General features: G+C 18.1%; 7 protein-coding genes across 7 annotated transcripts in view; 3 read left to right on the top strand and 4 right to left on the bottom strand.

Moving 5' to 3' along the window:
• Positions 1-877: 877 nt before the first annotated feature.
• PADL01_0815700 (small heat shock protein HSP20, putative) lies at positions 878-1,759 on the bottom strand (the record flags this gene model as incomplete). The annotated part of the gene is made up of 3 exons (XM_028681499.1): positions 878-948; positions 1,200-1,572; positions 1,685-1,759. The coding sequence occupies 3 exons, from the start codon at positions 1,757-1,759 to the stop codon at positions 878-880; spliced, it is 519 nt and encodes a 172-aa protein (XP_028537871.1).
• A 1,862-nt stretch (positions 1,760-3,621) lies between these two features.
• On the bottom strand, positions 3,622-4,572 carry PADL01_0815600 (conserved Plasmodium protein, unknown function; the record flags this gene model as incomplete). Its single annotated transcript, XM_028681498.1, has 3 exons — positions 3,622-3,639; positions 3,797-3,960; positions 4,053-4,572. 3 exons carry the CDS (start codon positions 4,570-4,572, stop codon positions 3,622-3,624), a joined length of 702 nt encoding a protein of 233 aa, XP_028537870.1.
• Positions 4,573-5,542: 970 nt separating this feature from the next.
• On the top strand, positions 5,543-9,678 carry PADL01_0815500 (conserved Plasmodium protein, unknown function; the record flags this gene model as incomplete). The annotated part of the gene is made up of 10 exons (XM_028681497.1): positions 5,543-5,569; positions 5,776-5,886; positions 6,001-6,220; positions 6,303-6,425; positions 6,513-6,544; positions 6,651-6,714; positions 6,896-6,942; positions 7,057-7,113; positions 7,210-7,234; positions 7,376-9,678. The coding sequence occupies 10 exons, from the start codon at positions 5,543-5,545 to the stop codon at positions 9,676-9,678; spliced, it is 3,009 nt and encodes a 1,002-aa protein (XP_028537869.1).
• A 958-nt stretch (positions 9,679-10,636) lies between these two features.
• On the top strand, positions 10,637-11,266 carry PADL01_0815400 (vacuolar protein sorting-associated protein 2, putative; the record flags this gene model as incomplete). Its single annotated transcript, XM_028681496.1, has 1 exon — positions 10,637-11,266. The coding sequence occupies one exon, from the start codon at positions 10,637-10,639 to the stop codon at positions 11,264-11,266; it is 630 nt and encodes a 209-aa protein (XP_028537868.1).
• Positions 11,267-11,650: 384 nt separating this feature from the next.
• On the bottom strand, positions 11,651-12,565 carry PADL01_0815300 (phosphopantothenoylcysteine decarboxylase, putative; the record flags this gene model as incomplete). Its single annotated transcript, XM_028681495.1, has 4 exons — positions 11,651-11,721; positions 11,833-11,875; positions 12,009-12,134; positions 12,248-12,565. 4 exons carry the CDS (start codon positions 12,563-12,565, stop codon positions 11,651-11,653), a joined length of 558 nt encoding a protein of 185 aa, XP_028537867.1.
• A 1,057-nt stretch (positions 12,566-13,622) lies between these two features.
• PADL01_0815200 (nucleolar preribosomal assembly protein, putative) lies at positions 13,623-15,047 on the top strand (the record flags this gene model as incomplete). The annotated part of the gene is made up of 1 exon (XM_028681494.1): positions 13,623-15,047. The coding sequence occupies one exon, from the start codon at positions 13,623-13,625 to the stop codon at positions 15,045-15,047; it is 1,425 nt and encodes a 474-aa protein (XP_028537866.1).
• Positions 15,048-15,523: 476 nt separating this feature from the next.
• PADL01_0815100 (dihydrolipoyl dehydrogenase, apicoplast) overlaps positions 15,524-15,881 on the bottom strand; it is a gene marked incomplete at both ends in the record, with an annotated part of 1,992 nt that continues 1,634 nt past the window's right edge. The window contains one exon of the mRNA XM_028681493.1: positions 15,524-15,881. This exon is cut by the window's right edge and continues 1,634 nt beyond it. Within this exon, the coding sequence (XP_028537865.1) occupies positions 15,524-15,881 (358 nt within the window).

Here is a 15,881-nt window from a genome sequence, read left to right as displayed (position 1 = left end):
AAAAAAAATACTAATTTATTTTCCTATTTAATATTTTTTTCATATTTTGTTTTATAATTTTTTCAATTTTTTGTATTTTGAAAAATCTTTTCATTTTTTAATTTTTAAATGGTACCTTTATAATATTTTAAATAAATAAAAAATATATATATATATATAATATATAGATATATGTGTGTATATATTTTATTTATTTTTTTTTTTTTTTCCATTTTATTTTCTTTATTTGACTGTCTAAACTTATAACCCATATAAAAAAAATAAATATACAAATTATGTTTATATTTATTAGGCCATATAATAATTAATATTTTATGAGGATTCTTACAAAAATTATTATGCATATATATAATATATATATGTAATATTTTTATATATTATCGTTCATATTAAAAACTACAGTACATTTTCTATTTCTCTTTCCTTTTCTACAATTAAATATTTATTAAGGTTTTTATTCTGACTTGTATATATTTTATAATAAGTTAAAATTAAAAATTTTAAAGATATAATAAAACCACATACGAAATAAAAATAAAATAATGAGTAAATAAAAAGGGAAAAAAAAAATAAAATAACCCACAAATTCATTTATTTTTATGAATGTTATTATTAATGTTCACATATATATATATTTATATGTATCATAATAAATGTACAAGAGAATGTTTAGACAATTTAAAAAATAAAAAAAAATAAATATTTGGATAATTAAACATTAAAATGTTACAAATAATAAAATATTTATAATGTAAATATATAATGTAGTTATCTTTTATTATGTTTTACATATCCTTATTTTCTTATTCAAATAAATTTAAAAAAAAAAAAAAAAAAAAAAAAAAAAATATATATATATATACATATTTTCTTCAATTTAACCTTGATTAATTGTAACCTTGTGCATATCAGAAAATTGTTTGCACTCCATTTTTATTTCCAAAATACCTATGAAAAAAAAAAAAAAAAAAATTAATGTTAATCATATAAATATATATATATATATATAATATAATTTTTATGACATTTCTTTTTTTTTTTTTTTTTTTTTTTTTAAATGAACAATTTATATACATATATATAAATGAATAATATCTTTATTATTTTTCTCAATTTATATATTATAAAATTAAAAATGTATATTATATTTGTGTATCATATAAAATTTGTAAAAAAACATATATAATAATATAAATTACCATTTTTATATGTCGCCTTTGCAGTATCGTCTAATATATTATTTGGTAATTTAAATATTCTTTTGAAATAACCAACTTCTCTTTCCTTTGCATGTAGAACTAAACTATCTCCATATGTTTCGAATAATTCTGTTTGGGATCTTGGACCAGCCACAGTTAGCATGCCTTCCCCTATTTCTACATCTATATCTTCTATTTTAAATCCTGGAATATCTAAAACTAATATAGCTTCACATTTATCTGCATCATACATTATATCGACTTTAGGTCTAAATGTAATTTGTTTCTTCAAGTTATTGTCAGGCTCGATTTCCAATACTGTGTTTGGATTTACTAGCGCATTTCTGCTCTTAGGAATAGATGGTTTCTCTTTCTATAAATAAATAAATAAATAAAAAAAAAAATATAATAATAATAAAATAATATTAAAATTAAAATAAAAATGGACATAAAATGAAATAAAATTAATCATTTATATTTCTTACCATATCTATTCTATAATCAGGAGGAGCAATTTTCATTTCTCCTTGGTCAGTAGAACCAGAACAAAGACAACTCATTGTTAAGAAAAAAAAAAAAAAAAATGAATAAAATGTTCTAAGGTTTATTAATACAAATTAAGTAGGTACCAATAAGGAAATAAGAAATATGCAATTTTAAAAATATCTACACATATATTATATATATATATATATATATATATATATATATATTTTTTGTCTTTTTATAAAAATTATATCATATAATATGAAAATGAATCAAAAGTATATTAACATAAAAAATAGAACTTTATACATATATATTTAACATATATGTTTAAATTTAATTATATTATGAAATCTTTAAATTGAAATAAAAAAAAATAAAATAAATAACAAAACAACATTAACACACAACAATAAATAATATATTATGTAGATAGGAAATATATAAAGTTACAATGAAGAAATGGAAAAAAATAAAAATAAAATGAAATAAATTAATAAATGTTAAATTTTTAGTTGTCTGTTTTTTTTTTTCTTTTCTTATTATATATTTAAGGATTAAAGAAAAAAAAAAGAAAAAAAAAAAAAAAAAAGGTACACAAATACGTCCTGCACCAGAATTAATTTGTTACATATTAAAGAATAGACAAACTGTTCTTTATTTATTTATTCATTTATTAATTTGTTTTTTTTTTTGTTCTGTTGAAAAATTCTAATACATATTTATTTATAAAATAAAAAAAAAATAAATATGTGAAACAATTATGTAGAACGAAACAATAAGTTAATGTATAAAAATAAATTAAATCTTATATATTTCATACAATAAATCAAAATAGTATAAATGTTATTTACAGGTAATTATTTCTTTAATATATATATATATATTTTTAATCAATTTAAATTAAAACTATAAAACATAAACGACATAATTAAATGATTGAAATATTTATTTTTAAATGAAAGGTAAAATATCTACAACACACATTTAATTTTGTTATTTTTTTCAAAAATATTATAATGTTAAATAAAAGATCTAATAGAAATAAATAATGTTTAAAGAAAAAAAAAAATATATCTACTAAGAAATATATCTATATTCATTAAAAGATTAGGTGCATAATTTAATTTTTTATTTTGTCCTTTTTATTATGTTTATTATTATTTTTATGAAAAAATTATAATATACATGGCTATATATGTTCAGGACATAAAAATATAAATATTATGAAATATCATTAATATTAGAAAATTTCCTGAACAAGTAAGGTTATTTTATTTCTTTTTTTTTTGAAAATAGCTAAATATAAAAAGAATTTTGGCTGGTTTCTAATTTAAAATTTTTTTTTTTTTTTTTTTTTTTTTCTTTTGGATATCTTATATAAATGTAAAACATTTACATATTTTTTTTTATACGCATTTGAACCAAAATATGTACATATATATATATATATATATATATATGTGTGTATGTATATATGTACATATTCATAATAATACCTTTTTCTTCTTAAATTTGTTTTGAGTTTACTAAAAATTTTTCATATGTTATATTTAAAAAGTCAAAATATGTATAAAGTACATTAATACACAAAGATAAATAAACAAATAAAGATGAATATAAACATATGTAACACATATGTATATTTTGTGACTGAAAAAAAAATTCTATTTAACATAAATAGAGAATAATAACAAACACATCTTGTAAACTGGGTAAAATATATGTTTATAAAAGTAAATGTAAATTATACATGATAGATGAATATAAATAAATCATATATAATTTCCATTCTTGGTTCACATTAAAGGAACACACATATAAATGTATATATATTATTTATTCTTTAAATAATAAAATAGTTTTTTTTTTTTTTTTTTTATCTATGAAAATAAATATTTGATCTATATCCTTCTTTTTACTCTATGAACTAATATCACTTTTTTCCTACCCACTAAAAAAAAAAAAATAAAATAATAAAATATATTAAATGAAATATGTATGTATGATATTTTGTGTTTTTTCCTTTTGCACGATAAGGTAAATACATATATATATATATATATATTTGTATGATTTATTAATTTTATTTTTATTTTATATGTACATACTTGGAGGAAATCCTCAAAATCTATCGATCCATCTTTATTCATATCCATAGTATTAAATAGTTTTAGTGAGTCCGTTTCTGTTACACATGTGAACTCTTTGTCTGTTATCATTTGCATTAACTTGGAAAGGGGGATAACCTTTTTATTATTCTCCTTTTCAGTAACTAAGAAAAAAAAAAATATATATATATATATATATAAACATAAAAATATATTACATATATATATATATATATATATATATATATTTTCCTACTTGCGTATTTCTCAAATTCCAACTCAATGTCTATTTTACTAAATCCCTGAAAGAAATTTTTAAAGTGTTGTGTGTCTATATCTATAACAGCTTGTATATATTCTCCAAAGTCTATTAAATTATTTTTATCCATATCATAATTTTGGAAAAGTGTATATTTTTCTAAACTCCAATCACTTTTTTGTAAATCTGCATGTGATATATAATTATCCTTATCTTTATCCATATTATTGAAAGAATTTCTCCATATCATTAAATCTTTATCATCATAATCAGCTAATATAGGAAACTGTTCTCTCCATTCATTAATTTTTGATTCATGTATTTTTTTATTCGTATGTTCTGCCCAATAGCGAGTTATATATTTTTTATTCATACCAAAGAATTGATATTTATCATCATTCTTTATTTTATTAAAATACAAAAAACAGAAATTTCTTTTTATATCATTTGATACAATCTGGGAGGTTTTAATTCCTCTAGAAAAACAGACGTAAAATTTATTTAAAACTCTTTGCATATTATTAAGGGCATTTTTCAACAATCAAAGGAATATACATAATATATATATAATATATATATATATATCAATATTATATAAAAGAAAAACTGTGACCAGAAAGTTTTAATAAATAAAAACACAAACAAAATATATAATAATCAAATAAAAAAAATTATATTACATGTGTCATTTTAATTAAAAAAAATATATATATATATATATTTATATATATCAGTTTATAATATGATAAGTTTATTTTTTATTTTTATTTTTATTTATTATTTTTTTTTTTTTTTTTTTTTTTTCATTTTATGAATTCATTGATAAAATGTATAATCATTTACATATATTATAATTATATGAAAAAAAAAAAAATGTTACAAAAAATTAATTTTTCACATGATATTATAAAGGCTGGCATACATGAATATTTATTTTTATGATTTATTATTATGATAATATAAACACATCCCTGGACAATATATATATATATATATATTGTATCCATTTCTTAAATTTTATAATATTTATAGTACTTCTTCTATTTATATATTAATATTAAGACAAAAAGTTTTCAATATTTGTCATCAATATTTCTTAAATTCAACGGATTAAATTTTTTTTTTTTTTTTTCTCTTTTTCATATGTAGAATAAAAATGGTGAGAATATTATTTTATATAATAAATAACTAAATATTTTCCCTATATATATTCACAAATAAATGTAATATAAAGTGCTAATAATTATATTATAATATTTATATATATTCCTTTGTATAATTGTATTTTCTCTTATTTTTTTGCACACATATATATGTAAAAACATATATTTTTAATGTCATGTAGGATATACATTTTTTAAAATATAGTTATATTCCTCATTAGCAAGAAAAGTATATATTTCATAAATATAAACAAATTCAAAAAAAAAAATATAGTAATTTCCCCTTTTCTCATATCAATTACTATATAATTCTTGTACCTATACATGGATAGGTTGAACAAGTACTTGTCTGTTTTTTTTTTTTTCTTCTTTTTCTTTTTTCTTAATATCTTTGAAATAAAAACTGAGGAAAAGCATAAGTCACTTAGCAAAGATAATACTTACACTTTATATTTCAAAAATGTCAAAAAAAAATTATTCACACAAATAGAAATATATATATATATATATTTATTTATAATATATTTATATTTTTTATATATTTCCTCAAATTATAGAAACAAAAATATGTAGTTCATAGGAGTGAAGGTTCTCCATACAGAAATTTTATTTTGTATGTTGAGGAAATTTATCAAGTTACTGTGGTGTACCCTATCAAATATATTTTTGTTAATAAAAAGATAAATAAATTATATAAATAAATAAATATATATATATATTTATATATATATTTATATATATATATTTATATATATGTATATATTATCGTAATTCCTCTATAGGATATACCTCTAAAATATTATGAATATTTCAAGTCCTATAAAAAGAAAGACATAGATAATAAAAATTTAAAACAATTTTGTAATATAATTAAAGAACAACATGAAATGAACAATAAACAACAAAAATGTTTCTGTTGTTATTGTCGTCAAGATAATATTGTATTTCCTTTATTTTCTCATTTCAATTATAAAAAGGCAAAGTTTAATTGTAACAAGAAGGGTGAGAATAAATATATATATATATATAATACATATTTATATTTATGTTTATATATTTATATTTTTTTTTTTTTTTTTTTTAGATCAAGAAGAAGATATAGTTTTGACCTTATCGTGTTTAAAAAAGAAAGACAAAAAATTTCATTCTTTTTTTATACAACAGAATTATAACTTTTTTATGTTAAATGTTACATTACAACAATTTGGTATTGTGCTCATATAAGATTTATATAAACTGTCATATTATATAATATGATATTTTTTTTTTTTTTTTTTTTTTTTTTCTCTCTTAGATTTGAATGATGAGTATTTCATAAACATAAATGTAATATAAAGAAATAAAATATATATAAATATATATATATATATATATATATATATATATATATGTGTGTATGTATTTATATTTTGGTTTATATTAAAATATGCAGGATAAGTCTACTTTAGAAAGAAAAAATTACCTCCTCGATTCTTCAAATTATGAAATAGATGATGGTATATATAAAAAAAATTACATACATATATATATATATATATATATATATATATATATATTTTTATATATTATTTCTCCTTATTTGATGAAAATAAGTAAGGATTAATTTTTATTATTAAAAATTGTGGAATATAAAAAATGAATGTTCATACGATATAACTTTTTTCCACTCTTTTGTAGAAGTATTTAATGTAAAGATAAAATTTAATGTCCAAAAAAATTACAGAGTAAATAATAAAAAATTATATATACATATTTTTTATAACTCCAATATATATATATATATATGTATGTATGTATGTATTTATATATTTATATATTTATTTACATTTTAAAATCAGAATGATGATATTGAAGGCAACTACCTGTTTATGGATTCAAATATTTTTAAGGATAGGGTTAAATGAAAACATAATATTAATTCATATATGTATTTAGTAAAAAAAAAATATGGTTATATGTAAATATTTTCCATTGTGTCAATATTATTACAGATAATATTAGAAGATTCATTTAAAGGTGAGCTTTGAAATTTTTAATAAAATAAAAAAAAAAAAAATATATAATATATATATATATATATATATATATATATTTGTTATATTATCTGCTGTGGTTTATTCAAAATATATATATTTATTTAAAATTCATATCTTAAAGATGAAGATATTTTAAAAAATTCAGTCCTTGTAAACTCTCATCATGTTGATGAAAATGGACTTGAATGTAAAAAAATAATCGCTTATCCGATTTATTGGAATAGAGGAAAAGGATTGTGTGGATTAAAAAGAAATGAATGTTTTCATAAACAGCTTTCTACTTTTTTAAATTCAGAAAAAAAATTAAGCTCCAAAAAAAATATGAGTTATAATTATTCTTTCTTTATGATAAGAAAGATACATATGGATGAATATAATGAGGAAAATGAAGGATTTGATAAAAAAAATGAATACATATATAATATAAATAATCTTAATAAGATAAATGAAATGACAAAAAATTACTCATATAATAATAATACGGATACATATAAACATAATAATAATAATGATGATGATCATCATCATGATGGTGATGAGAACTTATTAGAATATATCCAAAATAATTATTATATAGGTTTACAAAAAAAAAGACATCATTTTATAGACATACAATCACACAAAAAGGAAAAATTAAATATATCATATGACGAGGAAGGCATAGGAGAATCTGTATCCTTTATACATATTTTAAGTAACTGTTACAATTATAATAATGAAAAAAAAATATCATGTAGTATTTATTTAAGTATATGGAATCAAGAAGATATAGAGAAAGAAATAAATATTTTTATAAAATGTGAAGAAAGGATTGTTCATGACATAACACAACTAAAAAGAAAATTATTTTTATGTAGAAAGTGTGAAGAAACTATTCTTATAAAATTTGAACCTATATATAATATGTTGTTAGCATCATGTCATGTTTTAATAACAAAAGAGGAAGAAAATAATTCTATAAAAAATATAAATGAAGATTCTAATATTAGAGGTAAAAATTATAAAGAGCAACATTTTCTTTTTCTAAAGGATAAAGAAAATATAGAGAAAACAAATAATATTAAATATAAAAATTATCATTATGATGATATAGTTAATATGGATCAAAGAATAGAAAATAAAGAATATCATAATATAGATAAAATAAATAATGATAATAATAATAATAATAATAGGTACCATAAAAATGTATACATTATTAAAGAGATACCTCTTAAATTTAATGAAGAATTCTATGGATTAAACGATCATAACATGGTTATATATAACACAATGAATATTATTGAAGATGTAGAAGATAATATATTAAAATATAAAAGGAAATTATTCCTTTTTATGACCAAGACAGGAAATATTATAAAAATTATTTTATTCTTATTCTTACTTATAATATTCTCTATTTTTATAATACCAAGTTTACCATTCTGTAAATATTTTTTTATTAAATTAAAATGGTTTCATAGACTAAAAACAATTCGTCTATTGACAATATGGAAATTACAAGATATTTTTATATTTTTTAAAAAAATACCCAAAAAATTATGGAGACTCATAAAAAAAATTGTAAAAAAATGTAAACGTCTCCTTTTTAAATCTATACTTTTTAGAATGTTTACAAAATATAAAAAGGATCAAGAACTTATTGATCAAGAGTATAAAGAAAAATTAGAAAGAAAAAGAAAAAAAGAAAGAAAAAAAAAAGCCATGAAAAAAAAATATCAACTTCAAAAAAAGGAGAAGGAAAAACTGAAAAAAAAAAGATATAAAAAGTTAATTGAAAATGAAAAGATATTTAGAAAGGAAATGAAAAAGGAATTAATTTATAAAAGAAATAATAAAATAAAACACGAAAAAAAATATGAAAAAAATTGTAATATAAACAACAATATGGATCATACGTATGGTCAGGAAGGGAAACGAAAGAAACATCATGATAAAAATAAAAATAAATATAAAAATAAATATGATGACAAATGTGATAAGAATGGACGCAAAGGACAAAAGAAATATAATAATTTAAATCATCTTCATAATAATTCATATGATGATATAGAAAAAAACGAATCAATAACATCACACACAAATTCTTCTAATCAATATTATGAAAAGAAAAAATATGAGAATACTGTTTCTTCTTCTGAACATATAAAAATAAAAAAAAGTCATCATAAAAGTAAATTAAATACTTATAAAAATATAGAAACATATGATAAGAATAATATATATTCTGATTTCTATTCTATAAAAAACAATGAGCAACAAAATAATATGGAGGAAAAAAAAAAGAAAAATCGAAGAAGCATATCCAATATATCAAATATTAATAAGAATAATAATAACATACAACTATGTAATAAGGATAATAAAACTAGTTCAAAAGATATTACATCATATGGAAAATATAAGAATGATAATGAAATATAAACAAAAAGGATATATCAAATAATTAATAGTGACACTAAAAAAAAAAAAAAATATTATATTAAAAATATAAAATGATAATTTGTAATTTTATTCGAGTTCATCCTGAGAATATGTATCACTCAAATTTTTATAACAAAAATGTGTAAACATATATATATATATATATAATATATTTATTCATTTTTTTTTGTACACTTTATTTTCATTAAATATTTATGCGGTTACACAAATTATTCATTATCAATATTAAAATAAAACTTCATTAAGTCATATGACAAATAAAAAAAAAAAATTAACATATTACCACACATATAAAAATTTATGCTGATAAATTGTATAATAACAATATTGTTATGTTTAAAAAAAAAAAAAAAAAAAGGAGAAAATAAAAATATATACACATAATATATATATATATTATATATATGTGTTCATTTAAATGCCTAAATTATTTATTGCGTTGTCTTTAATTTGTTTTTATTTTGTATTTATTATTTGTCACCCAAATATATTTTTGCTTTTCAATATATATTAAACATACTTAAAGAAAAAAAAAAAAAAAAAAAAAAAAAAATTACATATATTTTAAAACATTTGAATGAAATGCTGTAAATTATTCTTTGGTGTTTATATTAATTGGCCAATTAACAAAAAAAAAAAAAAAAAAAAAATCCAAAAAAATTAATAATACATGAAATTTATACAATATATATATATATATATATATATAAGCATATATTTCCAAATTAACATCGCATAAAATATATAAATTATTGTTTTTAAAAAAATAAAATAAATTCAAACAGATTGATAAAAAGGTGTACCATATAAAAAATATATATATATATATTATATATATATATATATATATATATATATATATATATATTTATTTATTTATTTATTTTTTATTTTTTTTAATATTTTGCTTTTTGATACACCTCTTAGTTGGCTTATTATGGGAGCATATTTTTCCAAAGATCTGCAAGAATGTCTAAGGGAGGAGAAGAGAAATTTAAATCGGTCCATCAGAGAATTAGAAAGAGAAATATTTAAAATGGAAAATGAAAAGAAACAAATAGAAAAGAATATAAGAATACATGCAAAGAAGAATGACTTAACATTAGTACGTACATTAGCAAAAGATTTAGTGAAAATAAAACAAAACGTTATAAAATATAATAAAATAAAATCTCATTTATTATCAATGAAAATAAAATTACAAAGTGTTAAATCTTCAGAACAATTAAATAAAAGTTTAAGTGATATAAATAATATAATTAAAAGAGTAAATAAATATATACAAGTTAAAAATATTAATAACTCTATATATGAATTTCAAAAACAAAATAATGAAGTCTCAATTAAAGAAGATATGATAGATGACTTATTTGATACACTTAATTATGATATTGATATGATACAAGAAGAAGATGAAATTGTTTCTAAGGTATTAGATGAATTAGGTATACAACTCAATTCTAAATTAGAACAAATACCTACAATCAAACAAACAGATAATCAACAAATTCATAATATTAATATAACAAAATTAGAGGATAGAATAAACAATTTGAAAAAAATGTGACGCCCATATAATTATATAACAAAGAAAACAAAAGTGATGAATATATTATATATATATTATATATATATTATATATTTGTTCCTTTAAATTTTTTGTTTTAGTTTAATTTTTTTTTTAACACACAATTTTATAACTCTTCCTCAATAAAATATATATTTATATATACACATTTATATGAAACATATTTGTGAACAATTTTATTAAGATTTTTTTATAACTCTAATGTTTTTATTATTTTATACAAAAAAAATAAAATATAATAATGAAAAATTAAATAGTTCCTCTTATATATAAATTATGTGTATTTTTCATCCAATTTGAAAATATTAGGTACAAAAAAAAAAAAAAGTGACGGTTTTTTTTTTTTTTTTTTTTTTTTTTTTTTTATTTCATATCTTGTAAATATTTCATAATTTCAAAAACGACATTTTCTATATGTGGTAAAGCTCCCATACCTACAAAGAAGAATTAATATAAAAAAAAATAAAAATAAAAAAAAAAAAAAAAATAATATATATGTAATTATATTAATTATGTAAGTATAAAATTATATTTGAATTTTGTACCATATTCTCCACAAGCTAAAATCTTTTCAATTGGATTTACAACCTAAAAATAAAATGGAAAAATAAAATATTAAAGAATATATTAATATGTTATTATAATAATAACTTATATATATATATATATATATATATATATTTATTTATTTATATGTCATATTATATTTTTAAGATAGTACCTTCATTCCCCATGAAGATATTATATCTAGCTGTTGTTTTGTTATTGGATGATTATACATATAAGTATTCATGCATGGAAATACTAAGCATATTTTATTAAAATCCCAGCATCGGCAAATACAAGTCTAAAAAAAAAAAAATATGTAAATAAAATAAATAAATATATATATATATATATAATATATATATATATATATATATATATATATTATTTTATTTTTTTTTTTTATTTATTAACTAAAAGATTGGGACAGAGGCCATTTGCTACACTTCCCAATGTATTAGCATCTAAAGGACATAAGATAAATATATCAGCCCATTTTCTTAATTCTATATGTAAAATATCGTCTCCTCTCTTCTGCCATAACCATTCATCTTTATCTAAATAAACCTTTTCATTAAAATCTGTTAGAAATTTTTCGTAAGCAATATTTGTTGAAACAAATCTAATATCGATTGTTATATTATTTAATTTACACTCTTCTTTTAATTTCTCAACAATTTCATTAGTCTTAATTGCCGCTATACTCCCACTGATACCAAATAAAATATTCATAATTATATTTATTAGGAAATTATCAAAACAAAAAAAAAAAAAAAAAAAAAAAAAAAAAAATATACTATATATATATATATATGAAAAGATTTATATTATATATTTAGTTCCAAATATTAAATATAATATATTTATTATAATAAATATCATAAAATAAGGATATACATATATAATATTATATATTATTATATTATTATTTTTTAATATTTTATAATTAAACATTAGGACAAAATCACAAAAATGATAAAAATATTTCTAAAAAAAAAAAAATAAATTGGTCGCAAAATTTCAACCTAAATTTTATACCGGGTCGACAAAAAAAAAAAAACATATATATATATATAATATACATAACATATATAATAATTTATATATGTATATCTATTTATATATTTCCTTCTATTTAAATATATGGATTATATATAAATAGAAATTGCCAAAAAAATACAATTTATGATTTTTTTTTTCCCCTATTGTGTTAAAAGAAAATAACGGTATTTATAATTATATTTATTTTTATAAATTTATTTATTTTTTTTTTTTAAAGATTTCTAAATACCATGAACAGAAACGTATTACTTATATATCATAAATTTTGTTAACATTATGTTATATATATATATATATATATTGTTAATTAAAATATAGTTTTTTTTGATCTATTTGTTATATTTATTTCATTTTTATAAAATAAATAAGGGTAAAGATAAAAGAACAAAAAAAAAAAAAAAAAAAAAAAAAAAAAAAAGAAACTGGGCATATGTAGCTTTTTTGTATATTATATTTTTTTATCCTTATTGATTTTAATTAAATATCAACATTTAATTTTACAGAATTAAAAAAATATTTATTTATATATATATTTATTTTTTGTTTTAATTAAATAATTATCTTACATATACATCGACATTTCATTTGTACATATATATATATATATATTGAACATTTCTATATAATTAATTCTTATAGTTGTTAATATTTATAATATTATATCAAAGAAGGCATTTTTTGAACATCTGATGTTGCAAAAAAATATATTGTAGGACATTTATAAGAAATGAATGAAGAACTAGAGGTAGATGAAAATGCTTATGATATGCTCTTCAGTCCTTTAACCCCATGGCCTTGTTTATCATTTGATTATATTTTAGAACAATCAAAACATGATGCATTATCAGAAGAAGAAAAAAAAAAAAAGAAAGAAAATATAGATAACGGCATATTAAATTATCCCCTAGAAATTTGCTGTGTTGCAGGTACACAAGCAAACAAAAGAGAATTAAATCAGATTTATGTAATTAAATGGTCGAATTTAAATAAGTTAAAAAATGTAGATGATGAAGAAGGTTCTAGCGATAATTCTGAAGATAATGATAGTAGTGATTTTGATGTTGATATAGATGATGAAAATGATAATGATATAAATGGTAATATAAATAATGAAATAGAACAAAAAAATAATAATAATAATAATGACAAATTAAAAGAAAAAGTAAAAAAAAATAAAGATACACACACAAAAAAAAAAAGCACTGTTATATGTAAAGCCATTAAGCATAAATATGGATCTATAAATAGAACAAAAATTTGTAAAAAAATTAATTCGCTAGTTGCTACTTGGTGTGATGATAGTAATATATATATATATGACATATCTGATGAAATTAAAAATTTAGAAGTTCGTCCATTTAATGAACAAATTGAAAAAAAACCTTTACATGTATTTGAAAAACATATCACTGAAGGTTTTAGTTTAGACTGGAATCCTGTACATGCAGCACAATTATTAACAGGTGATAATAATGGAAATATTTACTTATGGCTACCTAATAATTCAGGTAAATGGAATTATGAATTATTAAATTTAAAAAATATATATACAACAAATGATAATAATAATAATAATAATAAAAATAAAAATAATCAAATATATAGCATTGAAGATATTCAATGGTCTAAAAAAGGAAATGGATTAGGAAATGTTTTTGCAATATGTTCATGTGATAAAAGTATTAGTATTTTAGATATACGAAATATAAATAATAATAGTACAAACAAAAATATACATATACCAAATGCTCATACAAATGATGTTAATGTTATTGCTTGGAATGAAAATACTGAATTCTTATTAGCTTCAGGAGGTGATGATAATATTATAAAAGTTTGGGATATTAGAAATTCGAACAATGCTGTAGCTCAATTAATTTTTCATAAACAACCTATTTCTTCTATCTCATGGAATTTTAAAGATACCTATGTATTATTAGCATCAAGTCTAGATAATTCTATTTCTATATGGGATTTATCAGTAGAAACGGAATCATTAGAATTCGCTGATTCCAAATATCCTGATCAATTGCTTTTTGAACATTTAAACCAAAAATTTATTACAGACGCTAAATTTCATCCACATTACCCAGGTCTCGTAGTATCCACATCCAGTGAAAATTTTAACATCTTTAAGCCATGCAACATATGAAATTTTAAACAAAAATATATAATATAAATTATATGATGCATAATATTTGTTAACCTTTTTTTTTATTTCTTCTTAATAAAAAAATTTATAAAATATTTTAAATGTCAATTAAAAAAGAAAAAAAAAAAAAAAAAAAAAAAAAAAAAGTTTATACTCTTTCTTTTGTATCCATCATATATATATATATATATTTTTTTTTTTTAATTATATTTTTAGTGTTATCAAATTTATTTTATAATTTATTTAATATATAGATATATATTTTTTTTTTTTTTGGACATTTAAAAGTTTTAGTAAAATATAGAATATTTCTTATATTTTCACATTTTTTTTTATACGTTTAAATATACAAATGTTTAAAAAAAATTAAAAAAATATACATATTTGTGTATTATATATTAATGTATATATAAATTTCCTGAACAAGTCAGGTAACAATGAAGCATAAATATTAAATGCTTAAAATATTCTGTTAATTAGTGAGTTCTTATTTTTGATATAGATTTAAAAGCAGTGTCCAGAACTTCACTTACTGTTGGATGAGAATGAACCATATATGCCAAATCGAATGCTGATAATTTTAGATTAATTGCAAGTACTGCTTCATGAATTAAAACAGAAGCATAATTTCCAACTATGAAGATTCCTAAAATTTCCTTTGTGTCTTCTTTATATATTATTTTTACCATACCACTTGTATTATCATTTATGTTATAATGTCCTTTATTATATGAATTATTTTTTTTATTACTATTTAAGGAAATATTATTTTCACACAATATTTTTGAATTTGATTTATAATAGGAAATTTCAATACCTATGTTATCTGGATAT

Source organism: Plasmodium sp. gorilla clade G2, assembly GCF_900097015.1.
Source record: "Plasmodium sp. gorilla clade G2 genome assembly, chromosome: 8".
In the NCBI taxonomy this organism is placed as follows: domain Eukaryota; phylum Apicomplexa; class Aconoidasida; order Haemosporida; family Plasmodiidae; genus Plasmodium; species Plasmodium adleri (nom. inval.).
Note: the sequence above shows the minus strand (reverse complement) of the source record. Positions and strands in the feature narration are given on the sequence as shown.